This window comes from Siphateles boraxobius, unplaced genomic scaffold (genome assembly GCF_051911475.1).
Source record: "Siphateles boraxobius isolate OS27281-9 unplaced genomic scaffold, OSU_SipBor_1 46, whole genome shotgun sequence".
Classification (NCBI taxonomy): domain Eukaryota; kingdom Metazoa; phylum Chordata; class Actinopteri; order Cypriniformes; family Leuciscidae; genus Siphateles; species Siphateles boraxobius.
This window is the reverse complement of record NW_027509097.1, coordinates 5,134,951-5,162,873: the sequence shown is the minus strand read 5'-3', so window position 1 is coordinate 5,162,873 and position 27,923 is coordinate 5,134,951. Positions and strand designations below refer to the sequence as shown.

The following is a 27,923-nucleotide window of genomic DNA, read 5'->3' as shown; positions in this document are numbered from 1 at the left end:
CACACAATAGTTCTGAACCATTCCTCTACGCATCGAACTGAACAGTCCTAGTGGTGCTCGAATCAAACTGTTTGAAAGAATCGATTCTCGCGCTACTAAAACGTCATCACAATGGCCCGGAATTTCCTCTTCGCCAGATCTGGCGCATGCGCACATCGAAAAAGAATGCGGACTTCGCAGCTCTCCCAATATTAAACTGTTTGATGGCCATAATTCGATAAATCATGTCGAAAGCACCATCTCAGTCCGGTTCTTCGGGTGCCGCGGTCAACCTGGGACCTTCATCGTCCTCCTCCTGCTCCTCACCCTCGGCAGGTGGCACGACGTCCCCCGCTAACGTGCTGCACGCACAGCCCGAGAAACCCCAGCACTACACGTACGTAACGAAACACCTTTACACCCACCTTATTACACATGCAAATCACATATTTCATGCATCACTAATTTTACACGCCTCTGATGCGTATTTGTGTGCTCTGGTGATGAGCTGGATCAAGAGTTGTGTTTTGTGGAGGCCCAGTAGGTTAGTGTGATGCTATGCATGCATGCATGCATTGTATTGGGATGATGTTTTGAAGGATACATCTGAGCATCCTAGCAAGAGGTCGTCTGGTGATTTGTAAACACAATAAAGGCGAGCTATACAATGCTTAGTCTGATATGTTATGAATAGTGAAATTGTGGTTTGTTTGATCCAATATTCAAGTAGGATACCACATTTTATGACCAATGAATTTGCCTGATTTTATCATACACTTTGTAGTCATTTACTACTGCAAAATTATCAATGAAAATTGAACAAAGAGCAAAATTTAGTTGGTAAAGCTTTTTATAGCTGAACAAAACCAAAACATTTATATTCACTGTAGACTTTTCAAAGACATTTTAAGATTTTATTAATTTACATCAGGGCTTTAACCACCATTGACATGGACAGTATTCAAGCATAGGCAGATAGATATTATAGCGGTTTATATGACATTGCCATGTTATTTAAAAATTTCTTGGACTTTTCCAATTGTTCGTGATTGATTACTGGGTAAGGTTCAATTGTTCATGATTGATTACTGGGCAAGTTTTTTTAAATTGAGGAGATAATGCAGCTAAGCATAACTAGACACACACACACACACACATACATATATATACACTGCCCGGTCAAAAAAAGGAACTGTTTGGATTTAAATAGGCAAATGCTTAAGAGTCTATGATAAGATCATTATTGCAGTGATCATTATGTTTTTAGCATGTTATATGTTTGGCAACAGTTCCTCTTACTCTAACTGATGGAGTGTGTAACTTTTCATTACTTAAACAACCATGTAGAAAGACACATAATGATTCATCAGGCTCAAAGTGTGAAAGAATGGTTGGGAGGAACATGAAGAATCATTTTCACACATGAATTGGGACTCTGAGTCCAGACCTTAAATTCATTGAAAGTCTTTGGGATGTGCTGGAGTGCTCGACTCTTGCATTCTCCAGAATGTATGCACTTCTTGATGGAAATAACCTCACAACATTTATGCTCCCTCCCAAGCATTCTTTCACAAAGCTACACACTCCATCAATTTAGAGTTAAGAACTGTTGCCAAACATATAACGTGCTAGAAACACAATGATCACTGCAATAATGATCCAGTCATAGACTCTTATGCAGTTGCCCATTTAAATCCTTTGTTTTTTGGCCGAGTAGTGTGTGTGTGTATATATATATATATATATATAGTGTTTACATCCCAATTACATGATATAAAAAATTTCTATGACTGTGTGATGCCTGAAACATGCCAAATTTGTCAAAAATTTGCGGATAGTACAAATCTTTTGCTATGGTGTTAGTCCAACTTGTTCATGTCTAGGTAGATTGTCATGCAGTGTTTTGTCAGTTCAGGTTGTAGCTACACCCCTTTAATCCGTCTTTGCGCTTTATCTTCCTTAATTTTTCATATTATACTTCTTTCCCCTTTTTCTCTGTTTAAGGTATCTGAAAGAGTTTAGGACGGAGCAGTGTCCCCTATTCGTGCAGCACAAGTGCACTCAGCACCGGCCCTTCACCTGCTTCCACTGGCACTTCCTGAACCAGAGACGGCGGAGGCCAATTCGAAGACGAGATGGAACTTTTAATTACAGCCCTGATGTGTACTGCGTTAAATACGACGAGGGCGCAGGGAATTGTCCCGATGGAGATGAGTAAGAACCAGCAGATTCTTCGTTTTTTTAAGCCACAGTGTCTGAATTTATGTTGATATCTGTCTTTAATGTACTTATTTATTTCCAGGTGTCCGTTTTTGCACCGAACAGCCGGAGACACAGAGAGGCGGTATCACCTGCGGTACTATAAGACTGGCTCCTGTATCCACGAGACCGATGGGAAGGGCCACTGCAGTAAGAACGGTCCTCACTGTGCCTTTGCTCACGGCTCCCATGACCTCCGTAGCCCTGTCTATGACATCAGGTAGGGTCCAGGGAGTTGATTTTTTAAGTAATAGTTTATCTGAATATGAAAATTGTCAACGTTTATTCATCGTATCGTTCCAAAACCTATATACATTCTCTTTTGTGACGCACAAAAAAAAGTTATTTTTAATTGAAGTCATTCATTGTATTGCATCCACATTTATTATTATGATTCACTACCATGTACTTTGTCATCGATAAGATTTTTGTCATATTTTTGAAAAGTCTCTTATGCCCACAATAAACTTATGCGTTTATTTGATCATAAATACAGTAAAAACAGTAATACTGCGAAATATTATTACAAGCTAAAGTAATTTTTAAATAATGTTAATCATTTTTATTTAATGTTATTCCTTTGATGGCAAATCAAAATTTTCAGCACCATTACTCCAGTCTTCAGTGTCACATGATCCTTCAGAAATCATTCGAATATGGTGCTCAAGAAACATTTCTTTTTATGTTGAAAACATTTGTGCTGCTTAATATTTATTGTGGAAACTGATACTTTTTCAGGATTTTTTTATTCTTTGTTTGATTAGAAAGTTCAAAAGAACAGCATTAATTTGACAACTTTTAACATTATTCATATATTTACTGTCACTTTTTCTACTGTCACTTTTGATCAATTTAATGCAGCCTTGTTGAATAAAAGTATAATTTTTTGTGTTGTTTTTTTAGATGTACTGACCCCAAACTTTTGAATGGTAGTGTTCATTGTGGATATTTTTCTTGGTTTGACATTTATATTTTTAATTTCTTGTTCAGAGAGGTTCAGGTGTTAGAAGCCCAAGCTGCGACTGGATTGGTTGAGGGAACATCTGGAGAAGGGCAGTCAGGAGTTGTGGCCAGCACTGCACTCATAGAAAAGACCCTGAGTGAAGATCCACGCTGGCAAGGTAAAATCAGCCTCCATATACACATATATTCACATGCACATACACACACTCAACCTGAATATGAACTAAAATGTCACTTTACATTTGTGTCATTCTTCATGTCGATCTTTGCCCATCTTCTTCATGCAGACAACAGTTTTGTGCTCTCCCACTACAAGACTGAGCTTTGCAAAAAACCTCCTCGGTTGTGCCGTCAGGGCTATGCATGTCCCTACTATCACAACAGCAAAGACCGCAGACGGAGCCCTCATAAGCACAAATACAGGTCTGAACAACAAATACTTCATTGTATAGAAAACCCAAGGGGGTAGTTCACCTCACAAAAAACTGGCAGTATTTACTCAGTCATATTATTCCAAACAAGTACACTGTTATTTTTTCAGGGGACACAAACTGAGAATCTTTTCGTTGATCATTTCCATACAACAACAGTTCAGGGTGATGAAAAAGGGACAAAAATGATATATTTTATATTCCAAGTGTTCTAAAGTGATAGGTTAAAGTGAAGAAAAGACCTAGATTTAAGCTGTTATTCCCTAATATTCTTCTCCTCTGCCAAAACTCTCATTTGCTTTCCAAAAGAATGGAAATGGATCCTGACAGCTATGGTTCTCTGTTTGTGTTTCATGTAAAAGTGATAATAAGGTTTGGAATGATATAGTGTAGCGATGCACTGAAATTTCGACAACCGAAAATATTCAGCAGAAACAGCTGTTTTGATTTCGGCTGAAATAGTTTTGGAGGGCCGAAACCATCAACCGAAACAGTGATGTTTAAGATCGCTTCTCTCCAATGATGTGTCGTTAAAAAGTCTGCATGTTCTGCGCGTGTCTGTGAGAATGAGTGCCGTAGTTTTATCTACTGCACAAACTGAATCACGCATGATGCTCACGGTGTTTTTTTTAAATTCATGTTTTAATATACACAGTATACAATTTATGTTGTACAGCACATTGTTTTAAAATTGATTACATTTTTAAATAGATTTATAAATTTGGTTTTATGAAGTATTCAAGTTTTATGAATTAATTTTATTAGACACCATTTTTGATTATAAATGAATTAATTTTATTGGTTTGCATTTTTTAATTTCCGATCAATTTAAATTAATTCATGAAATTAATTAAGTCTAATAATATCTAATATTAATATAATTATATATATATATATATATATAAAAAAAAATTGTATTTTAAAATTATTCTGAACAATTTCTTTAAAAAGTATTGACAAAATAAGATCGCTATGTGTGTGTGCAATTCCATTTTAATGAACTTAATTTCCTGCTCTGCAGGATGGTGGCAGACATCTTCCATGCTAATAATGTTTGTTTGTTGTTGAAGAGCCCTGCCGTGTCCCTCAGTGAAGCACAGTGACGAGTGGGGAGACCCCAGTAAGTGTGAGAGCGGAGAAAGCTGCCAGTACTGCCACACGCGGACAGAACAACAGTTCCACCCGGAGGTATTTCATACTCAATCTAATGAAGCTGAACTCTGTTTAACATCAACATTAACAGCATAAACAAGGAGATTTATGTTCTTGCGCACTTATGAACCTGATCTAATAAAACTGCCTATTTGATTATGCTTAGCTTGTGTTGCTTATTAAGGTTGCAATTTTGTTTGGCCCTTTGGCTTAAGACTGGAAACAATTTAACTAAAATGAGGGAATAAATTTGTAAATCATGGCCACGACTTAATAAAATAAATGAGAGAACAAATTTGTTTGATTGTGGGGCTCGGTTATAATTAATATGAAACTAATTTACAGGATTTTTTAAAATATGTTTAATCACAATTTTTACCCAATTAAATTTTTTAGAGCTTGGCATGTACAAAATGATTATTCTGTATAAAAGTGCCTATGGCGTTTTGAACTGTTGTTAAGGGGTTAAAGTAAAAAATCTTTATTTTTTGTCGTTTTAACTTTATTTTAATGCTTGTTTTATCTTATTTTAAATGATTTTAAGTTATCCTGATGCCTCTTTGTGTACTTTCTGATCCCTTCTTGTCGAGAACCATGATTATACACTATTGTAGACAAGAAACCAAAACACCCTAGCAACCGCATAGCAACACCCCAATATTTTTTTGGTGCTTTTAAATAGGCAAGCACCACTAGCATTTTCTTATTTTCCTAATAATTCATGTTTTCCTCCGCAGATCTACAAATCCACCAAATGCAATGACATTCAGCAGAGTGGCAACTGTCCCAGAGGGCCATTCTGCGCTTTTGCTCATTTAGAAAGTAAGGTTACATTTTGGAAAGTTATGTGATTTATTTACACTATACATTGTATTGGATGTTTTATATCTGTTGTAAATGTGAATGATGGAGTGAAATATTTAATTTTGGTGTATATCATGATTGTGTCGTTTCCGTTTGCTTCTCAGAAGTAAGTGTCAGTGATGAGCAGCTGGCCGTACAATGCAGTTCACCTCTTGCAACTTCCTGCCCCAATACCTTTGAAGACTTCTGCCAGAGTGGCCCGAGTGCCACCACAGAGGAAGGGCTGCTGGGAAGGGTTCTGTTTGAAGAGTCCTCCTGTCTTGATGCCTGTCTAGGAGGAGAGGGGGGTTATGGGAAAGCCCCTGGGTTTGAGAGGGAAGACCAGGTAAAGCAATAACACTTTCTTAATTATTTTATTTTAAGGCCTCAGTTTGAAGGCATTGGTATTATTGGCACACACACAAGGTTTTCTCTGTCATGGAAAACTTAAGAATTTAAAAATGATGATTTCCAGGCCAGGAAAAGTCATAAAAATGAGTTTACAAAGTCAAATTCTTGCTCTGCTCTTTAATATTTAATCGGCTAGAAATGCACTACTGTTCGAAAAATTGGGTTTAGTAAGATTGAAAGAACTCACCAAGGCTGCATTTAAGTGCATTTAATATATTTTATTCCTGTGATAGAAAAGCTGAAATTTCAGCATCATTACTTATTACAGTCTTCAGTAGCACATAATCCATCAGAAATCATTCTAATATGCTAATTTGCTGGTCAAGAAACATTTCTTATTATTATCAAAAGTACCGACCCCAAACTATTTAACAGTAGTATAGCTCTTTTTAAAGTTGATGACATTTGAATGAATTCCAAAGATTGATGCTTCACATACAAGTGGAAATATTTGCCAGAAATCTCCATAAATGGAAAAAACAATTTTTTTTGTTCTATTATAACAATTTTCATATTTTTCATACAGGCCAAATATAGAAGTTTTTCAATGGAACATCGCAGCAGAGATATTTCCTCCATGCATAGCAAACAGGTATTAAGTCACATTGAATCAAAACTGACAAACATAAATTAGAACTACAAATAGGCCAAGCACCTTTTGTATTATTCCGTGTTGTGTGTTTTCAGGATTTGTGGGTGGTTCTGCCTGTCGGCAGTCCTCTCAGTATGTCCTCCAGCGTACCTTCCAGCCTGGCAGCCACCCCACCCAGCCCTGCACCCCCCGGCCTCTCTTCAGGCATGAACGCCAACGCTCTTCCTTTCTACCCTACAAGTGACACAGTGGAGTCTGTAGTGGGTGAGTGATTGTTTAGGGAGATAGTACACCCTAAAATTAAATTATGTTACAAAATTTATAAGGTACACTATGTAACTTTTGGCCCTTTTAGCGTTTTAAAAAAAACGAAACCATGCATTTTGCAGGAGAAAATGTCTTTGGTTGTGCTTCAGCTCTTCATGACTGTGCTGATGAATACAGTTCTTTCTCATGACTAAAAAAGAGAGAGAGAGATTATCCTACTGCTCACAAAACATTCACTACTAGACTTAAGACATATAACCATTTTCTCAATCTTACTAGCTGAATATGTTACAGTAGCTTTACCCGTTAATAGACACGGCACTTCCTTGAAAATAAATTCCAATACAGCGCTACAACAAGCATAATGAAATGACCCTTCACATTAGATGATGCTTTACAATGAACTCTGTTAGAGAGCTACATATGACAATTTATCTGTTCAATACAATACATTACTCACCTGTTGAGTACTAAAAACGTAATCTCCTCTTCACCTTTACAACATTTTAAATCCCTTAGTTCTCGCCATCTCCAAAATGCCAAGCCAATGTTGATTCTTGTTTTATTACGAGCTCTGTCGCGTTCTCTTTTTGCCAGCAGACTCTCCTCTGTTTGGCGCTTAAAATTGGGTGATTCCTCAGAAGTTGCAGATTTAGCTGCTCCATCTCAAACTTTCTCACTCATTGTAACACACAATCCATACAAATACATTTAAATATTCCTTGAGCTTTACTATTGAGTAGAAGGAATTATGAATGTTCTGTATCTTTAAAACAACATATATTTCTCCTCTTCACTAGAATCTGCCCTCGATGATCTGGACCTGAATGACTTTGGAGTCTCAGCTCTTGAGAAAAGTCTGGAGAGTTCGGCTCTACCCAGCATGGGCCTCATGTTAGGTTGGTGACGACTTTACAGTCTTATCAAAAAAAGATGATAGGATAATGTTGCTGCTGTCATAACCTCAGAAATTAAACTTTGACATCTATCTTCAATTCTGTTTTTGTTATTCTTTTTCCACAGGAGGCAGTCAGTTACAGAGTTCAGCACCTGTCAACATCCCTGGCTCCCTAAGTAGCCCATCGTCTTTCAGATCGCCCTCACCTTCTCCACCAATCAGAGCTCACCATTCGCCATTCCTCTCAACGCAGTTACCACAGCCCAGCCAATCAGAAAGCAGCTTTTTGGGGACCTCCCATGGTTCTTTAGGTTTGTGTTATTTTTATGGCAGCTGACTGGGTTAATGATGTGTTAAACGGATAGTTCACCCAAAAATGAAAATTAGCCCATGATTTACTCACACTGAAGCATCCTAGGTGTATATGACATTCTTCTTTCAGATGAATACAATCGGAGTTATATTAAAAAATGTCCTGGCTCTTCCAAGGGAGTGAATGGCACCATTTTTTTTAAGTCCATTCAAGTGCATCTATCCATCATAAAGTGTCCCAAACGGCTCTGAGAGGTTAATAAAGTCCTTCTGAAGCGAAGCGATGCGTTCTTGTAAGTAAAATTTCCATATTTAAAACTTTATCGGCTAAAATAACTAGCTTCTGGCAGTCGGCCGTACGCAAGTTGCCAAAAGAGTAACACTTGACGATGTAGGAGTAGCGTAAGGTTTAACGCCTCTCGGGGTTCAAACAAACGGCTGGGCAACCGTTCGGCATTATGTTGGGAGTCAAGTTCAAGGGTAAGTCTTTAGCCGTAAATCGATGCGTACGGCCGTCTGCCAGAAGCTAGTTATTTTAGTCGATAAAGTTTTAAATATGGATATTTTTCTTACACCAACGCATCACTTCGCTTCAGAAGGACTTTATTAACCCCTTGGAGCCTTTTGGGACACTTTTATGATGGATAGATGCACTTGAATGGACTTGAAAAAAATGGTGCCCAGTCACTCCCTTGGAAGAGCCAGGACATTTTTTAATATAACTCTGATTGTATTCGTTTGAAAAGAAGAATGTCATACACACCTAGGATGGCTTCAGGGTGAGTAAATCATGGGCTAATTTTAATTTTTGGGTGAACTACCCCTTTAAACTGGGTTAATCATCTTAAACTCTTATTAAGCAGTATCTGCTTTTTTCCAAGGTGAGTTTAACCCTCTTGTGAAATAACTATATCAATATTCTTGTTTAAAGCGTATATAGCGGTCACATGTAGCATTAAATTGAATTATCAGTTGCCTTTTTAAAACAAAGCAGTTTTGTTTTGTTGTAATGAACTGGATAGACAATGCAGTGGATTCAGTCTAACATGATTTTGTTTTTGTAGGTTTAAATGGCATGAACAGCAGTATTTGGGAACATTTTCCGACAGGCCAAGGCTCGCCAGGTACCCCCCCTGCCCTGCTCTCCACGGGGAGCATGTATGCCGAGGCGTCACGTCTCAAACAGGAAGTGGAGGATGCACACAGGGTGCTGAAACACTGGGACCACAGCTGGAGACAGATGGCTCAGGTCGGACACCATCTGTGTGTGTGTGTGTGTGTGTGTGTGTGTGTGTGTGTGTGTGTGTGTGTGTGTGTGTGTGTGTGGCCTGGTAAACCCTACATTTTGGGGACAAAATGTCCCCTCAAAGATGGCAGCATCCAAAATGCTTGTCCTTGTGGGGACATTTTTTAGCCTGCATGAGGAAAACAGCTTATAAATCATACTAAGTGCTATTTTTTGTAAATGCAGAAAGTTTTCTGTGATGTGTAGGGTTAGTGTAAGGGGATATAATATATACAGTATAAAAACCATTGTCTATGGAAAGTCTCCATAAAACATGAAAACACAACATTTGTGTGTGTGTCTGAAAGGATTTTAAGGACCACATTTCACAGTTTTATAGTTATATTTTTTCTCCTTGACCTCATTTTCCATCCTTTTTCTGATTCTAAAAAAGAATCAGGATGATGTTGGTACTGTAGCTTTAAGACTTCCACATGGAAGTGATGATTTACTATCCTGTTTGCATGTAAAAAAATTACCAACATTTTCAGTCTGTTGTTCTTCATGATATGCCAAGTTTCAAATACAAATAAACGCTGGGCTGTAATATGTAAAGGCACTCATGACTGTGATGACACGATTTCTGAACAACCTTTTCTGTTAACTGCCACAGTCATTGGCCGTCTTAAAAGCAGACGCAGAGGAAGCACGTCATGTGGTGGGGCAGCTGGGAATGGAGGCGGAGCGAGCGCGGCAGGCTGAAGTGGAGGCGCAGCAGCAAGCCGCTCTCCTGGAGGAGGCGCTAGAGAGCCTACGGCACGCAGAAAACCCACATCTACAGGTTCACCAGCTACAGTTACTGCACAGACTTCCACTCAGCTCCATCTGCAGCCTGCAGGCACAGATCTGCTCCTGCTTACGCACCGTAGAACAGGTCATTCACACACCTGACAACTGTCATGCATTAACTAACAGTGAGAAATATATTTTTACAGCATTTATTAACCATTGTTAATATTGGTTAATACAAATCTTAATGTTCATGTTTGTTCACAGTGCAGTTAAATATTGTTAACATACAACTTTTGATCTTAAAAATGCTGAGATTAACATTAACTTAATAAATGCTGTAAAAGTACTGTTCATTGTTAGTTAATAAATTAAACCTTATTGTAAAGTGTTTAACCAAGTGTTAAACATAGATAATATTATTTAAAATACTAATATAAATAAATGAAATATCAAATTTTACATAACATTATTTAAAATACATTGTGCTAGTTTTTTGTAGTCAGTTTTAATTTTAGGGTTATTTTATTTAGCGATTTTCTTTTTTCTGAACAACAAATATTACCATCAAGTTAACTTGCAATTGTGCTTTACATTCTAGATACAATATTTTTGTGATAATAAAAGGGGGGACATGTTTCATTGCCATAAAAATAATTTGAAAATGTAATTTCATCTTTTTTTCTGTTATGATTCTGGTAACATGTGACATGGAGATTTCTTCAAGGTTCACCTAATAATCTGACAAGTAGAGCTCAGTTAGATTAATAATAAGGTAATGAGGCATGCTGGACTGTATTTTAATCTGTCTTCTCTCTGTGCCTTGTTCCTTTTTTCAGGCTGTGTTCAGGAAGCAGAGATTGTATTGTCTATCATGCGATGAGATGGGATCAGTGACGTTACCATGTCAACATGGACTTCACTGCGAACGATGTGCATCCTCGACAGAATGCCCGCTGTGTACCGAACACCAGTAGAGCATTAATATATCCTAGTCATAAACTCTGACGTAATTCTAATGCTATAATCCAGACACTAAACATAAACCCTGACCCTTCACCGGATCTCATTTGGATATTGCCGAAGTTCTCGGTTTAAAGATGGGGCTAAATGTATCCTACAAAGCCCAAATCTAAAAGAATTGAAACCACCTCAGCCTTATCTTGGCTAAAAGCTGAGACTTTGAGAAATATGATCTTGTTAGATACATATTGACCATATCAATAAGACATGCCATATCCTTTACACTAGCATGCAATCAGTCCTGAACCTCAGTGGGACCATTTTCTTCCTCAAAAAGAAAACATTAGGACATACATGATCAGTTTGTGATATTTTCATGTTTATTGTGGGGACAAAACATCACGTATATAATAATATGCCTATGTCTCGTAATCATAATTTCCCATGTATTTTAAATGAGAACATAACCTGTATTAGTATTCAGACCTTATCTAGGTTTTGTGAAGCACTAATAATTGAGTTAGTGCTTACATGAAACACATTAAGAGTGATTAAGGAACTATTTAAGTGATTAGCATACCAAATTCTGATATTCCCTATATGCTTTATGTAGAAGCATAAAACATACAACACGTATATAGTAAGACAATCCTTTTTTCTTTTTCTTTTTTTTTACAACATCTATAAGTCGAAATGTGGAATGTCCTTCCAAAACATTCTGAAATGTTTAATGTTTACAGAAGAAATGCAGTTTGTGCATCTTCAGTGCAGCTTAAACGACTTTTACCAGACAGGAAGATTTTGTAATTAATACAGATTAGCATAGTAGGTAGCTATATAGGAAATTTACAATTACTTTTGTAGGATTTTTTAAAGGAGAAATTCCAGGGGACTGCTACACAGCTAAATGAAACTGAAAAAAAAAAAAAAAGTTTTGCAGCTTTTCATTCTCAGGTTTTTTTTTTTTTTGTCATGGTAAATTGGAGGTCAAAAAGCAAGGGGGCGAACACTTTTTATGTAATTCCTAGAATGTGCATTTTTTATTTAATGCATTGATTGAATGATTAAGTTTACTAAACCAACAGCACGTTCCCAACTGCAGCTTTCTGTTTATGTAGAGGCATTTTATGTGAACACGTGGAGAATATAAATCACCATAAATCATGTGCACTGATTACCAAACATAAGAGCAGTCATAAGGTACGGCTGTCAAAAGAGGGCTTGACTTTCGATTTATTTGGATGATTTTTAGTTGAATTCAGTTTGAAGGCACAGTTATATGGGATGCTCAACAGATGACTTCCTTTGAAACAGAACTTCACTGTGAATTCAGAAATCACATGCTCAAGTTTTGTCCTTATACAGTGTCTCAGTCTGATTTTGTAAAAGACAATAAATGTATATTTTTGGATGAAAATGTTTATTTTTTTAATATCATAATTACACATTACATTAATTTAAAAAGTTGGGCATTAAATAATGTTTTTTATATAACAATAGACAGAAAAGTGAAAAATATTCTTGTTGATTCATGTTTATGTCCTCTCAGGCTTCCTGAGACTTCTTTTCTCTCTGCCTGCGTAACTTAACGAAGGCCTGAGCTTCTTTTTCACCCTTCCTGGCTTCAAGTAACCTCAAAGTATTTTCACCTACAAAAACAGAGATGGCACAAGAGCATATTGAATTGCTACATGATACATATAACATGCTTAAACGGGGGAAAAAAGTAAATTTTGTCGTCATTTGTCAATCTCCCCTGTCATTCCAATCTCATTTTAAACGGGGTGCATATAGGTGACGTACTGTTGGGTTTGGGGTGCATCAAAGGTAGGCGTATCTGTGCGGGCTCTGGATTATGGGGTCCGCCTCCGACTCCTGGCACTGCCTTAAGAGACAGAAACGCCTCTCCTTCGAAGTCATCGCTCCTCAAAGTGTCATGGTCCAGCACTGTCACCAGCAGACATGCTCCTGGAGACTGGCACTTCTCTAATGTAACGGAACTGTTATCCCCAGAGGACAGAAACCACATTACAACCATAAAACAGCAATAGCGCTTATATTTGGATCCTCTAAAGCAGGGGTTCTCAACTCTGGCCCTTGAGGTCCACTTTTCTGCAGAATTTAGCTTCAACCCTGATCTAACTAACCTGCCTGTAACTTATTAGTAATGCTGAAGACCTTGACTAGCTTGTTCAGGTGTGTTCGAGGTTGGAGAAAAAATCTGCAGGAAAGTGGACCTCGACTGCCAGAGTCAAGAACCCCTGCACTAAAGACACCCACATCTCTATTCAATTTAGCAGTTTTTATGTTCTCTTTGTCAATCTACTAATGTTGTTAGGATGTGCAACAAACTAATGAGCTAAATGATGTAGATTGGGCTAATGAGTGAACACGGGTGATACAGGTTACTGAGATGCTTTTATAAAGAGCCTAAAGCCCTATTCGCACGGGATAAGTATTACCTGGTGACCTCTAGTAATTTGTAATAATTGCGGAGGTTGTCTGAGATCTTTATCCCGTGCGAATCGGCCATGTCTGTAATTTGTAAAGTAAAAATTCCCCCGCAAATTACCTACTATATTTCGCCGAACACTGAGGTCCTGTGATAATATCAATCCCGTGCGAATCGACATCTCTGTGATTTGGCCGGATCGTATATCATTTTTTCAAGGTTTTTGACCAAAGGAAAAACTTTTCTGTTTTTAGTACATTCTTGTTTTGTAAACACCCTAAATTTGGGGCTTTTACTAAAAGAGAGCTTGAAAGTGAAAGTGTGTGTGTGGCATAGTTATCAGCATCTCCCTCGCTGCATAATGCGTGTCCAGCTCCAAAAAAATTTAGATAATTATTCAATCACAAATTAACCTCAATGAGTAACATTGGCTGTCTATTATTATAGACCACAAAACATAATTTTTTCCAAATTAATGTAAATCCTCTACATCTGTTTATCTAAATACCCAGCCAATGAGAAAAGAGGGATTTTTGTATGACTTCAGATTCTAAAAGTGAACTGAATCCGTAAGGGTGTTTGTTGCCATGAGAGTGAGTGCTTAGTTTACATACAATTCAAAGGACTCTTCAAACAATGGGTTGAGATCACAGTTCTTGATTTTGGTGAATCGTGACTCTACTTCTGAGAACACGTGTCTTGGTTCAAGAGACAGCTGAACAAAAGGGTCACTGGAACCTGTAATGAACAAAACAATCCAGTTTTAAAGGATCAACAGGGATCAGAGGCACAAAATTAGTTCTGAGAAAAGCTGCAGCGTCATTTATGTGCCGATGCCACTTCTGAAATGTATCTAATGCAGTGACATTTAGATATTTTTAAAGGGATAGTTCACCCAAAAAGGAAAATTCTGTCATCATTTATTTACCCTAATGTTGTTCCAAACCTGTATGAATTTATTTCTTCTGCTGAACTTTAAGAATGTGGGTAACCAAACGATAGTAGTAGTATCTATGGTAGTCAATGGGGCCCATCAACTTTTTTGGTAACAGACATCCTTCAAAATATTTTATTTTGTGTTCCACAAAAGACCCTCTAGCTCATGATTCATCAGATTTCCACATTCTTTTAGATTAGCAAGCATAATATTAAAGGAGAGCGTTTGTCTTCTCACCATTTGAGTCGAGGGGAATTAGATTGACAGCGTTGAGAACCTCTACATGCAGTTTCTCCTCTGAGCGTTTGAACGAGGTTATGAGAGTGACGGCTCCGTATTTCTCACCATTAAACACTTTCTGTAAGAAATGTAAACAAATCCATGTCAGGAACACTTTGTTGGATCTTATGGTTAATTTCATACTCTGATCTCACCTGTTCCCACACCTTCCTCTCGAAGAACTTCTCTATCAGCTGATTAGAGCTTAAAGAGTTTTGCGTGAGGTTTACCCGCAACGTCTGAGGAAAAATAATCATGGATACACAATCGTTCAAAAGCTTGGTGTTGGTAAGATTTCTTTCTTTTTTTGTAAGAAGTCTCTTATGCTCACCATGGCTGCATTTATTTGGTCAAAAATAGTAAAATCAGTCATATTGTGAAATATTGTAAGTAGTAAGTTTAAAATAAGTGTTTTCTATTTAAATATGTTTTTAAAATGTAATTAATTCCTGTTATGGCAAATCTAAATCTTCAGCATCATTACTCCAGTCTTCAATGTCTCATGATCCTTCAGAAATCGTTCTAATATACTGATTTGGAGCTTTTTTATTACCAATGTTAAAAACAGTTGTTCTGCATAATATTTTAGTGAAAAATTGTCATTCTTTGACGAATAGAAAGTTCAAACAAACAGCATTTATTTGAAATAGAAATTATAAATGTCTTTACTGTTACTGTAACAAACAGATATAAAAACAAGAGCATAAATAACACTGACCTTATATTCCTCAGTATGTAGTGTTTCATTAGGTAGTCCATTCCCTTCAGCAGAAAAACACTGTTCTAAACACTGACAAAACAAACAAATACTAGATGTTTGCGTTTCTGAAAAAAATATGAGGAGTGATTTATCTATGCAAAACTTTCCACCGCGCTAAGAAGTTACTAAGGCATTCTGACTATTTTCAATGTATTAATATGTGGTTCTGGGTAGAAAATTGTAATTCTGACAGTTTAGAAACAAACCACACGCTTTGAAGTAGCATTCGTGTGGGACGAGTTACATGTAATATTTAGGGTTAGCCTGAAAGGCCGAACTAACCTGCAGTGTGTACAGTAATCTCTGAAAGTAAACCAGGTGACTGTCCTCTAGCTGAGACATCTGATGCAGAATCTTAACTGAGTTCATCCACAATGGAGTAAGAAGACTGAAAAACACAATTAAAAGATATCAAGAAGGCTAAAATATACAGATATAGTCACGCCGAAGAAAAAAAAAGTTAAGATACCTGTTAAAATTCTCCTGAACCAAATTCTCATTCATATACTGCAACTCTTTTTCCAGATATTTCATTAAAGGAACCACAGCCTGAAAATAGAGATTTAAAAACTCAGTATTGCAGTGGATTCGAAAAAAGTAATTTTAAACCTCTAGCTCATAAAACTCAAAAACAAATGCCTTACTTCCTCTGTATCTCTGGAGGGAAGTCTTTGACGCGAAGCCATGTTGCGAACATGTGTCTCAATGTCTGTTTTTAACTAAAAAGAGTGACAACAACATGATAAAATGTGTTTTAGTTGTTTTGTGAAAGCATCACTGAGCACTCTCTTATTCTTATAGAAAAACTGGCATGTTAATCTTACTCTGAGGAAAGTGGCTTATTCCCATCTAACAGGGAATGTTCTAGCTAACGTTGTGGCAAGGACGGCTCACTCAAAGTTATGAACAAACATTCTTCCAGTAACATTGGTAATACATTTGTTCAAAGTTATCTGGTCTTTAATTATGTTCTCAAAAAGATCATACATCATTCATGGAACGTTTATAACACCACCAGTTTGCTCTGTTCAACAATAGCCATGTTATGAAAAATGTTTGAAAGCTATGAGAACCTTTCAGATCAGGCTGAATTTATTTATTTAGAGCAGGTTATTCCCATCATACTTTGACAACAGTACAATAGACAGTGTTGGGGAAATTTACTTTTAAAAGTAATGCGGTACAATATTGCATTACTCCCTATAAGTAACTAATTGTATTACTTGGTTAATTTTTTATGGAAACTAATGGGCTATGCTACTTTTGCATTACTTTTTCTCACTTGGGCTGGCCTTGCTTGTTTATTTTTTTTATAACAAAAAAGTTCTATTTTTGGTTCTATTTTCACACCAAAAGTGAAACAAAAAGCCTCAGGCTGAAGGAAATGTAAATTCACGCCTGTACAGTGGAGGGCACAGCTCAAACAAACCTTTCAGCTGTGCAGCCATTCTGGGATAGGATGCAGGAGAAGAAAGTTCAACACTTACTTTAGCAAAAAAAAAAAAGTGTTTCCTTTTAGCTTATTAGTATGGTTGAATTGGATCCTCAAAGGTAAGCAGCAAAGACATTAGTCTATAAAGTGAGATTAAATACATAAAGTATATTTGTGCTATTTAACATATTTAATTATTGGAGGTCTGTGTAATATTCAGAGTTTGAATTTCACTGTTTTTATTCATTTTGAGGAATACGGAATCTGTTTTTGTGCAAGTGAGATGAGTAACTGCCAGCGGACATTTAGTGTAGAACTACAATAACCATCATGTTTACACACAACGCCACTGGCCTTACTCACAATTTCTCTCAACATGGGGACAGGAGAGCTGTCAGTCAATAAATGGGCAAACTAAGCCACTTGTGTTGCTTATTTGAAAATGTAACTCATATATTTAGTTGTAAATTCAAAATGAATGCATGACTTTACTCGTTACTTAAAGCAATCTGATTACGTAACACTGAGTATAGATGCCAGTTTGGAGATACAGATTGTACTCTCAAAAGTAAAATTGATATAAAACTACAGTATGAAATGACAAATGAAATAATCTCTCAAATGATGCCATTGATAATGTAATCGCAGTTATGATACCTTCTTCCCGAGCGTGTCGACAGCAGAACGGATCTCTCGGTTCAGGAGGGACTGTGTGTGTTGCAGCTGTGATGGAAGTGTATTCTGGAACTGAGTTTCTCCAATCACGTTTTGCGTGCGTTCCCGGAGCCCTGCCCAGTTTAGCCGCTGTGGCAGACGTGCTAGAACGGTGTGCAGATGCTCTAGATCATTCACGACCACGCACAGCTAAACCATGAGGAGATACAATTATAACCAAATGCAGATAATCATAAAAATCAAGCTAAAACATCACGCAGAGTTAAAGAACATGCATCACATGAGAAGATGTTAATACAAATTATTATATAAACCAGACAGAATATGCTACATATCAGCTAACAACTAGGTATAGAACGAATAAGTAATTTTCCATGCACATCTGAAAGAAATCTAAAAGAATGACATCTATATCACTATTCATATATGTTTCTAAACATAAGCATGTGCTGTGGATGTATGCTTTTTATTTTATATTATTTTATTTTAAGCAGAACATAAACCAACCATTGTATTACCCATTATTTTAATCAAAAGTAAAGGTAATCCAGATATCAACATATTTGCATGCAAATTACTTATAAAAAAAGGGTACATTCAAATAATTAAATATCAGCCATCACATAAATTCCGTACTGGATTAGCTCGTTGCTCTAAGTCTTTTTTTCGAATGGGGCTGACAATATGTCTGTGAAACATAGGGCTATGAATAGGGCTCATGGTTTCTAACCACTATCCAGGCATAGACAGAAACCTTTAGAATAGGATTTTGAGCAGCAAGTACAATGAATATGAGTGACATCATCATTATCATCTCACCATTTTTATAGCACTGTCTCGATCCGAGTTCACAGAGAGCTCCTTGACTCGAGCCTTCAGCATCTGACAGTATGTCGATGAAATCTTACACACATCCTGTAACACACAATGCACACAAATTAAGAGAGAGCCACTGTCACTTGTCACACTGTAAAATGCACATCCATTGTATCCCACAGTTGAATTAAATGCTACAATTTTAGTGTGCATGTGTGTACCTCTGTGAGTTTGACCATAAGCATGAAGGCCTCCTCCGGGTCAGGCCAGCTCAACTGTTCCCAGAGCTGAGCAACAGGATGCAAACATGCTGCAATGTCCACTGCAGAAGAGCTGTGCTTGATGGGAACTGCTCCAGTCTGCAGCGGCTGCAACTACAAGAGAGACACACGATGCGAGTATGTAGCTTCACCTTTTAAAGTCAGCATGTTCAACTTATCACAGCATTTAAAATTTTGCTTAATGTGAATTAATAAGAACAATGATAAAACAGTTTTTACCTGATCCACATGCACAGCCTTTTCCACCCTCGCCATTGTGGTGCTAAAGGCTTTGTTTAACCAATATGGAAGAGCATCTCTGAAGTCCTCATGGAAATTTGTGAGCTGCAGTAACTTCCCTCTATAAGAAAAATCAATACTTCATGTTTGTGATAAAGACAGAAAATACCCCAGGCATTTTTAGGACTTTAGCTGACGTTGTGGTAAGGTTTTCTCAAGGATTTGAACAAAATGCATTCAGATTAAATATTAACACTGGCAAAAATCCGACCTTTTTTGTAAGAAGGCTTTGTCTTTGTGAATGGCTTGCAATGTGAGATATACAGGAAACAGGCTGTTTGCCAGCGGCTGATCCATTTGATTCTCCAACTGAGAGAGTGTAGCTCGCAGCTCATCAGCCAGCTGTTCACACACACAACAGTTAAGGGACAACCAATAATCTACTGACCATACAAAAAGTCTTATCAGAGAAGAAATGCAGAGTAGTTTTTTATGTATATTTCTTGATTCTCACCAGAGAGTCCAGTTTTTGGTAAACCACAGTGAAAACATCCAACTGCACAGCACTGGAAACAGAGAGTATTTTATTACAAAGAGAGTCATAAAGACTACTTGTCAGGATGTGGTGATGGACAAGAATAGCAATCAAATTAACTGACCATTGTTTAAGTGGCACAAAAATGGCGAAAAAACAAGTTTAAGAATGGTGAAGATTAGGCATAATATAGTATACATAATGCAAATATATCCAACGAGCAGCAGATATATTCAGCACCGACATCCTGAAGAAATTCAATGGTTGGGAGTCAATGAGCTGACTAAATTACAACAGAAAACGACTTTATAAATTATAGTTTAAATGCATTAGTATATACAGTTCATTATTCTTACCTGACAAACACCTTATTCCAGACATCTTTACTGAGCCGAACGTCTTCTTGCACTTCTCCAATCAACCGAGAGAGGGCGCTGACATTCTCTAACAGATCCTGTCAAAGAGCAAATATCATGAACCTAAACTCACACAAAATTATTGGAATAATAGCCTATATTTTCTATATACATCTAGAATGAATGTCAATAATCTGCATGGTTTCTCACCTTGGTCATGGGCTGATGTAAACCTTTTTTGATGTTAAACCACTCTACGGTGCCATTCTGGGAGAAAAGGAACACGCTTTTAGGTGATTGAGACTTTTAAAAGGTTTTAAATAAATAACCATTATTTAAAAAATTTGTGATTAAAATATTAAGTTGAAATGTGTATAATTTTTTTAATATTTGAATTGAGTCATACATATAAAGTCCCAAAACTGGCCTGTTTCTTGTACACAGAAAAACACTATATTGGACAGGTGTGCAAAACGTATTTTATTGTGGTGTAATATTGAATATATAAAATAAACTCACAACAACAGCATCTGTGACCTCAACGTGCAAGTCAAATTGAGCAGGATTGAGCTTCTGAAATGCTCGGGTCTTACAAATCTGGACAAGAACTCTATATAAACACAAAACATAAATATACTTTATGGGAGTTCTGAATAAAAACAATATAGACAGAAACAAATTATCCATGGTTAACTTATGTTATGTAAGTCTGTGTGTGTTACCTGAGCAGTGTATGTAGCCGTGGTGTTGTTTTAGGGGTTGGAGAATAGATGTCCCTGTATTTGGACACTAAGCAGAGCCCATACTGCAGAAACCCATGCAGAGAGTCACCTAGCTCCTGTTTCTGTTAGCAAACAAACAAAACACTAAACTTGGTAAAGGTTATCTTGATTATCAAAATGATCTGTCAAAAAAAGGCAAAGTACACTAGAAAAACTAAAAATGGTAACCTAAAAATGGTAAATTAACTGCTTTTATTCAAGACAAAAACATTTGAACTATAACCTAACATTGAACTAACCTACAGTATGTATATGCAATCATTTATACCAACAAATCTAATTTTTATGGGTCAAATCAGGTATAAATACCTCTTAAAGGTAACAATTGAAGATTACCACGTGTACAGCTACAGGTTTTATTTTACTATGCAAGACAAAAGCCCATAATATAATCATTAATTATTATTTGTTTGGTTCTCTCTTGTTTTTGCAGGTGTTCCTGATTTCTTGCCTGTCCAAAGATTATGTCCACTTAGTTTTGCATGTTTCACTGCAGTATCACAAATAAAAAAATTAACAAAATATGAAATCATTTTGAACAATATTTCAATAAAGGGTTAAAATGTAAATGTTCTTAGGTGGACATAATATATATATATATATATATACATATACATATATATATATATATATATATATATATATATATATATATATTACATATAATACATATATACAGCATATGCATATACATGTCTGGGGTTGGTAAGGTTTTTAAAGTCTCTCATTTATTTTATCAGAAATACAGTAAAAAAAATATTGTGAAAAAAACCCATTCAAATTTAAATTTACTGTTTTCTATTTTAATATAATTTCAAATGAAATTTATTCTTGTGATGCAAAGCTGAATTTTCATAACTCCAGTCTTCAGTGTCAGATGCTCTTTCAGAAATCATTCAATTGTGCTGATTTGCTGTTCAAGAAACATTTTTATTATCAACATTGAAAACAGTTGTGCAGCTTAATATTTTTGTGGAAACCTTCTCGGGATTCTTTTATGAATAGAAAGTTCAAAAGGACAGTTCTATTTGAAATAGAAATCCTTTTTAGCATTATAAATATGTTTATTGTCACTTTTGATCAATTTAATGCATTTTTGCTAAATAAAAGTATTGTCTTTAAAAAAAAAAGCGGTAGTCTGTATATATGTATACAGTATTTTTATATATAAACAAAAACAGCAGAAATAGACAAAAAAGTTTGCCATGAAACATTTTTGCTACTTTCTTGAGTCAGCAAAGACAGCTCAACTTTACCACAAACATGACGTTTGGATTTGAAGACATGATATGAGTTAAAAACACTGATGATTTATGTGATAAAAAACTGTTGCAACATTCCTGCATGTGATGCACAGAGGAAGTACTTTCTAATTCTGTACATCAACACCCACTCTGAAATCTGTATGTGTCAACTTTCATATCACATAGGCTAACAAACGACACAAGAATCACTAACCTGCTGGTGGGGGAGTTCCTGTTGGCACCAGTGATACTCTATACTGGTTAGCTGCTGGAAAAGCACGGTTGAGTCCACCTCCAGGTTTTGGTAAAGTTTGCTGTATGCTACCCACTTCCTGTTTAGCCCCACAAACAACCCACACAAATGCAAAATAGATTTAAATCAGTCAGCATGTACTCCATTCATTACATATAAACTGCTCAACAAACACTGTTGAGTGCAGATATGTTAAGAGCAATATTATATGACATGTTCTTACGCCAAGTCTTGGAGGAAAGGGGAAATGTCATTCTGGTTGGCATAGTACTCGAGCAGGGCCGTCCCCTCCCCACACAACTCTCCCTTCCACGGGTTATTGTCCTGAGGGGTGAGGGTAGAGTAGGGATGAACAAGAGAAAGAGAAAGAGAGATGCAGAAAATATTGTTAAAAGAATACTTTACAGTATATAAGCAGTAGTGCAGAAGGAAGTGTTGTTGAAGCTTACACAAACAGTGGCCGTTTTAGAAAGATATTTCATCATTTTTTTAGAGAAGCTTTCATAAATTCTCGGTTAAAGATTTACGGTACCTGTTGTTTAGAGATATGAGCTTGAACAAATTGTTGCAGGATGCCACAGTAGTTCACATAAGGACTCCGTCCAGCACTCAGGTTCTCATCTCTCTGCCAATCATAATTCAACCATCAGATTCAACAATCAAGTAAATAAACTATATATGAAGTGTACTAAAAGTCTAACAGACAGGTTGCAATGTTTATCTCTGGTTTAGGCTTATTTTTGGTCTATTTCAAAGGAGTCAATTAAGAACAGTCAAGAAATAGTCTTTCTAACGCTTTTATCCAATTGTCTCTTACAACTTTACCACTTTGTTAGTCATTCCCTTTGGATAACATCAGTGTTATTTCAGTATTTGTATACTATTATAGTTTTTTTTTCACATTTTAAATTAATATTTGTATTTATTTTTATATTTTCAGCATTCATTTTAATTTTAGTTTATATTTTGTTATATGCTTTTGTCATTTTTATGATTTTTTCTAAATATTACTTATTAGATTTCATTGATTTTTATTTCAGTTTTAGTTCTTATTTATTTCCAGTTAGTCATTTTAGTGCTTCAACTCGAATTTATTTAAGTTATTTGCCAAGGCAACATTTCTAATTTTAGTTTAAGTTTTTCATCTCTTATTTATATTATATTTTAGTTTTATTTGGATTAACAATGTTTTTTAACAGTTTTGGTTTTATTTTAGTTAATGATAATAACCGTGCCATAAATAATCATGCATGAATATTTAGGTTAAGTTCTCAAACATTACAAGATGAATTGAAAATAGGGCCACATGCTATGGTCATTCACACAGTTGCACTTCCCTTTTAAAAAAAACATACATTCAAATGACACTTCTTAAAAAAGTACTTGCAACACAGTGGAAGATCCTTTTTGTGATATTTACCATTTAACCAATCAAAAAACACAATTTTAAGTACTGGACAACATTATGACCAGCTGATTCACACAGGAGAAAAAGCCTTCACCTCTTTATGAATGAATTTAAGCTGAAGATGACACTGTCCTCTGTCTGGGTATGTCTCGGTCCGCGGCTCCAGGTTATACCATGTGTCCTCTGTGCAATGCAGGTCCTGCCCACAACACACACATATATACAGTGAAGCACATGCCATGCAACAGAAATATGAGAGATTGAGATGTATGTGTACTTTATATTATAATAATAATATCATATTATAATATGTATTTAAATAATATTGCAAAAACAATATTCGTGTCTGATGCGGGACAGGGCTTGATACTGGTCTGATATGTTGAAAATCAAAATAATGCAGTCATTAACCAGTGTGATGCAGAATACCTTCAGTTTTAGAACAATATACCCCAAAAAATCATCCTGGCCTTTCTCTTTTTTTGCATCTTTTAGCATCCTGTGAAGAGACAGATGAACACTCTGCATTAAATTAAACTCCAGCACCATTTGGAAAAAAAAATGTTATGTGAGATACTTTAATTTTCAAATATTTATTTCAATTTGTAAAAGCTTTTAAAAGCTAATTTTAAAGCCTTAAATGTTTCAAACCTTTTAAGTCCATGGATGTTTGTGCGAAACTCATCAAATTTTTGCACTAGTGACACCTCCTCATCTTTGTCCCTTTAAAACATAAATGTCTGAGGTATTTAGAATGAAAATATATTAAAAACATATACAGTACAATACAATCAGTATTTAAAAAAAAATATCTTCACTCACCACATCTCAATGTGGAAATTGGCATTTGAGATGTCTTCAAACTCTCTGTAAAAGAGGAGCAAGCATTGAGACAAAACGATCCATAAACAGCCGGTCAAATACTTTCTATAAAAGTTTTGCGTACTCACAGTTTGAAGGTCTCGTCCCAGATGGGGTTGAGAGTCTGTTTCTTTATAGTTGTCTGCAACACCTGCCCCTTAGCTGAATCCCGCACTACTGCTTTCTGAGGTTTATTGGATGATGCACCTACATGAGAATCCTTGTCTTCATATAGGATCGAAAGCAGGCAATACGGATCACTGAATCCTGTTCATACAAAAATGCAGAAAAGGTCAGACACATGTAAGAGGATATTAGTTATTTTAAAAATGTCTGAAAATCCAATAAGTTTTTCTATGTTTATTATACTAAACTGTAAAATGAACAACCCTCGTTTAATAAAATGCATATCAAATCATACCACTAATGTCCTTCCCCAGAATTCCCTTAGCTTGTTTCACTGTAACCACGAGGCAGTAGATCGGGACCTAGTCATGGAGAAATGTACATAATAAAAAAACAAAAAAACAAACAACAAGCTAAAATAGCATCACTGGTATGCGGTAAGAGGCAAGCTTTTCTTGCGATCTTGTTGCCTGTCAAGTTTGCAGATGCTTTTCCGTACACATGAGAACACATAACACTTTCCTGGGGTCTTGATCAGTAATGACTAGCTGACTGTACATTATGCCTTATAGATTTTACATATATGACACAGGAGATTATATAATCATTTTATGTAAAATTTTGGACATTATTCTTACCAATGAGCTCTGGACTTTTTCACTTAAGGTTTTATGCTCTGCCTCTGTCATGGAGAATGCCTGTCAGAGAATGAATATTTAAGGCACAATTATTAAAAATACTAAATGCAATACTTTAACAACTACAAGACTACTAAAAAAAATCCAGAAGTGTGTTGTATTACCTCTCTGATATAGTCTTGAAACTGCTTGGCACTGTATCGCTCTTTTGTGTGTGGTCTTCCTAAACTATGATTGATCGTGTACAGAAGTTCCTTATACAGCGGTTTGAGCTACAGGGACAATAATAGTCATTATTTCACAATGCTCACAGGAACTTGAAGTTATCTGACTCTGATGAATCATTACCTCCTTCTCTTTATGTCTCTTTTCACTCTCCTCTGGGTTCTCCGAGTCTTTGAAATCCTAGGAGATATAGAAAATATAATAATTGGTTTAAATAATATAATTTCCTATTCACTGCTGGGTAGTAACTGATTGCATGTAATCTTGATTACGTAATCAGATTAAAAAAATGAAGTACTTGTAATTAGATTATATTACATTTTAAAATACTCGTAATCAGATTACAGTAACTTATTTATTGATTATATGATTATATGTCATATTCACAATGGCAGTAAATTATTCATAGTTTATTGATTATCCCTACTACAAGCAGATAAACAAATAAAATCTTTTTTTAGAACCGGTTTTATTTTGATAGTTTTTAATTTAACATGATTCATTTAAATTTTAAATTTTTATGATGTAATTACTTAAATGCTCCTACTTTTGAAAACATAAGTGGCAGTTTAAAAACTTATTTAAAAAAAAAACATTTTATGAGAGATTACAGAGGGATTATTTCATTACCTTTCTGTTTAGTTTTCTGGTCATGCCGATTCTCCGTGCAGGGGAGGACTGAAAAGAGAACAAGAGTTTCAATTAAATTCAAATTGAAAGAAAGAAAGAAAGAAAGAAAGAAAGAAAGAAAGAAAGAAAGAAAGAAAGAAAGAAAGAAAGAAAGAAAGAAAGAAAGAAAGAAAGAAAGAAAGAAAGAAAGAAAGAAAAGAAAGCGAACTTATACACTACCTGTCTCGGTCGGATCCGAGTGGACCCTGCACTTTCATTGTGGGACTACAGATAGAAACATATAAAACAAAGAAAGTAATTGCTAATAAATGTACAAAAGCGTAATATAGAAACAAAATCCAAATACAGTATTTCTGTGTTCTTCTTACACTACTACGGCACAGCGGCTCAGTATTTACCACTGTCGCCTCTCAGCAAGAAGGTCAAGCCTTTCTGTGTGGAGTTTGCATGGGTTTCCCACACAATCCAAAAACACGCAGTAAAGGTGAATTAGAGATGCTAAATCGTCCATAGGTGTGAATGTGTGTGTGAACACCAAGTCATGTAATGGGAAGGACTGGGGAAAGACCTGGTGACCGACCGCGGAAAAATCATCACCATGAAAATTCATGTTAGATACGACTGATATGGGAATGAATTAAGTCTTTATTCATAGACTCTGTGGTCATGACATAATTATTACATCATATGTTTGTCGGTTACTAATTATTCCAAGATATAAAATCACATATATAATTTCACATAAACCCTTATTGGTTTATATATATACAGTATATACCCTAATGATCAAGTGCCAGGCTCTACACGGAACATCCCTATGCAAATATGTGATATTGGCCTGTCGTCTCTGCTGTGCTATGCACTTCCTTATTATTAGCAATAAGGAAACCTCATGACAGTGGCCCACAATAATGGGGTTTTCTGTGACAGAACACATTTCTAGTGTGTAGCGAGTAAAGAAGCCTTAATCTTACTGAAAAAGAAATAAAGGAACAAATGTGTGGCCCTGGAAAAGAAACTAGTGGTTTTGGCTATTGACTGTGATATTGTGAATATATTGTGTGTATATCAGCTACATGTCCACAATAACAGCTTATAAATCAATAAATCATACTAAGTGATGGTTCTTTGAAAATGTAAAAATGCAGAAAGTTGTGTGTGATGGGTTTAAGGTTAGGAGATAAAATATACAGTTTGTAAAAATCCTTATGTCTATGGAATGTCCCCATAAAACATGGAAACCCAACATGTGTGTGTGTTTTAACATGAAGAGTTTAGGTTAAAATGTACCATTTTTAATCACCTTTTGGCATTTTTTCAATTAATAATAGCTCAAAATAGTCCTGTAGTGTGATAAATTATTTTTCAGAAGTACAAATATTACCACTCAACTAAATGAGGTCAGCAAAACTGAACGGTAATTATAAAAGTATTATAAAAAAGGTTAAAAAAGGTGTTTTAAAATATAGCCCTGTGGGACGCTGCTGTCACTGTTTGGCATGTCAACTAATCATTTCATACTTAAGATATGCAACATATCAGGCTTAATAATTTCAAAATCCTCAAAATAATTTATGAAGACCGTTTTAAACTAAAAAAAAAACTTAAAATAAAAATAAAAAAGATTTTTTAAATAGCCATACATTTTACTAACCTCTTTAGGAGGAAGAAGTAGATTTTCCCCCTGTGTGGATGATGCCCCATCTTGGACTGGTACCATATTTTATGGCTGTTTTTGACCTACACTCCTTTACATGAGAAACTCCTCACCCGATTATTCAAATCTCTGAAACACAAGCAATGTAGTTTAGGTGAAGGATGCTGACAGCTTTTCTTTAGTGCTCCTCAAAGAGTCAGCCGCTTAAATGGACACAAGTGTTGAGTCTTCACAAACGTCTCATGTTTAGGAGCGCAGTGTTTCATTTAGGGT

At 35.9% G+C, this 27,923-nt stretch overlaps 2 protein-coding genes across 2 annotated transcripts; one reads left to right on the top strand and one right to left on the bottom strand.

The window, feature by feature from the left end:
* Positions 1-126: 126 nt before the first annotated feature.
* unk (unk zinc finger) lies at positions 127-12,501 on the top strand. Its single transcript, XM_077200352.1, has 15 exons — positions 127-376; positions 1,984-2,193; positions 2,282-2,458; positions 3,229-3,359; positions 3,489-3,624; positions 4,703-4,820; positions 5,522-5,606; positions 5,753-5,973; positions 6,565-6,630; positions 6,726-6,894; positions 7,698-7,796; positions 7,921-8,106; positions 9,172-9,356; positions 10,006-10,266; positions 10,961-12,501. Exons 1-15 carry the CDS (start codon positions 225-227, stop codon positions 11,096-11,098), a joined length of 2,334 nt encoding a protein of 777 aa, XP_077056467.1. The 5' UTR covers positions 127-224; the 3' UTR covers positions 11,099-12,501.
* unc13d (unc-13 homolog D (C. elegans)) lies at positions 12,488-27,923 on the bottom strand. Its single transcript, XM_077200351.1, has 34 exons — positions 27,648-27,923; positions 26,213-26,257; positions 25,994-26,041; positions 25,487-25,543; positions 25,303-25,410; positions 25,139-25,198; positions 24,796-24,862; positions 24,464-24,641; positions 24,336-24,380; positions 24,165-24,236; positions 23,943-24,012; positions 23,608-23,712; positions 22,638-22,730; positions 22,329-22,429; positions 22,067-22,184; positions 20,549-20,670; positions 20,346-20,436; positions 20,037-20,093; positions 19,827-19,924; positions 19,450-19,501; positions 19,207-19,337; positions 18,936-19,056; positions 18,657-18,809; positions 18,439-18,534; positions 17,602-17,808; positions 16,157-16,231; positions 15,982-16,061; positions 15,795-15,900; positions 15,471-15,542; positions 14,908-14,991; positions 14,711-14,831; positions 14,151-14,274; positions 12,888-13,084; positions 12,488-12,733 (listed from the first exon to the last, which is right to left on the bottom strand). The coding sequence occupies exons 1-34, from the start codon at positions 27,711-27,713 to the stop codon at positions 12,630-12,632; spliced, it is 3,324 nt and encodes a 1,107-aa protein (XP_077056466.1). The 5' UTR covers positions 27,714-27,923; the 3' UTR covers positions 12,488-12,629.

Excerpts from the sequence above, each read along its gene's own strand:
- unk (XM_077200352.1), top strand. The coding sequence starts at position 225 with ATGTCGAAAGCACCATCTCAGTCCGGTTCTTCGGGTGCCGCGGTCAAC. Across the intron at positions 377-1,983 it reads GAGAAACCCCAGCACTACAC|GTATCTGAAAGAGTTTAGGA; the intron begins GTACGTAACGAA and ends TCTCTGTTTAAG. Across the intron at positions 4,821-5,521 it reads AACAACAGTTCCACCCGGAG|ATCTACAAATCCACCAAATG; the intron begins GTATTTCATACT and ends TTTCCTCCGCAG.
- unc13d (XM_077200351.1), bottom strand. The coding sequence starts at position 27,713 with ATGGTACCAGTCCAAGATGGGGCATCATCCACACAGGGGGAAAATCTA. Across the intron at positions 24,013-24,164 it reads AACATCCATGGACTTAAAAG|GATGCTAAAAGATGCAAAAA; the intron begins GTTTGAAACATT and ends GTCTCTTCACAG. Across the intron at positions 18,810-18,935 it reads AGGCTGTGCATGTGGATCAG|TTGCAGCCGCTGCAGACTGG; the intron begins GTAAAAACTGTT and ends TCTCTCTTGTAG.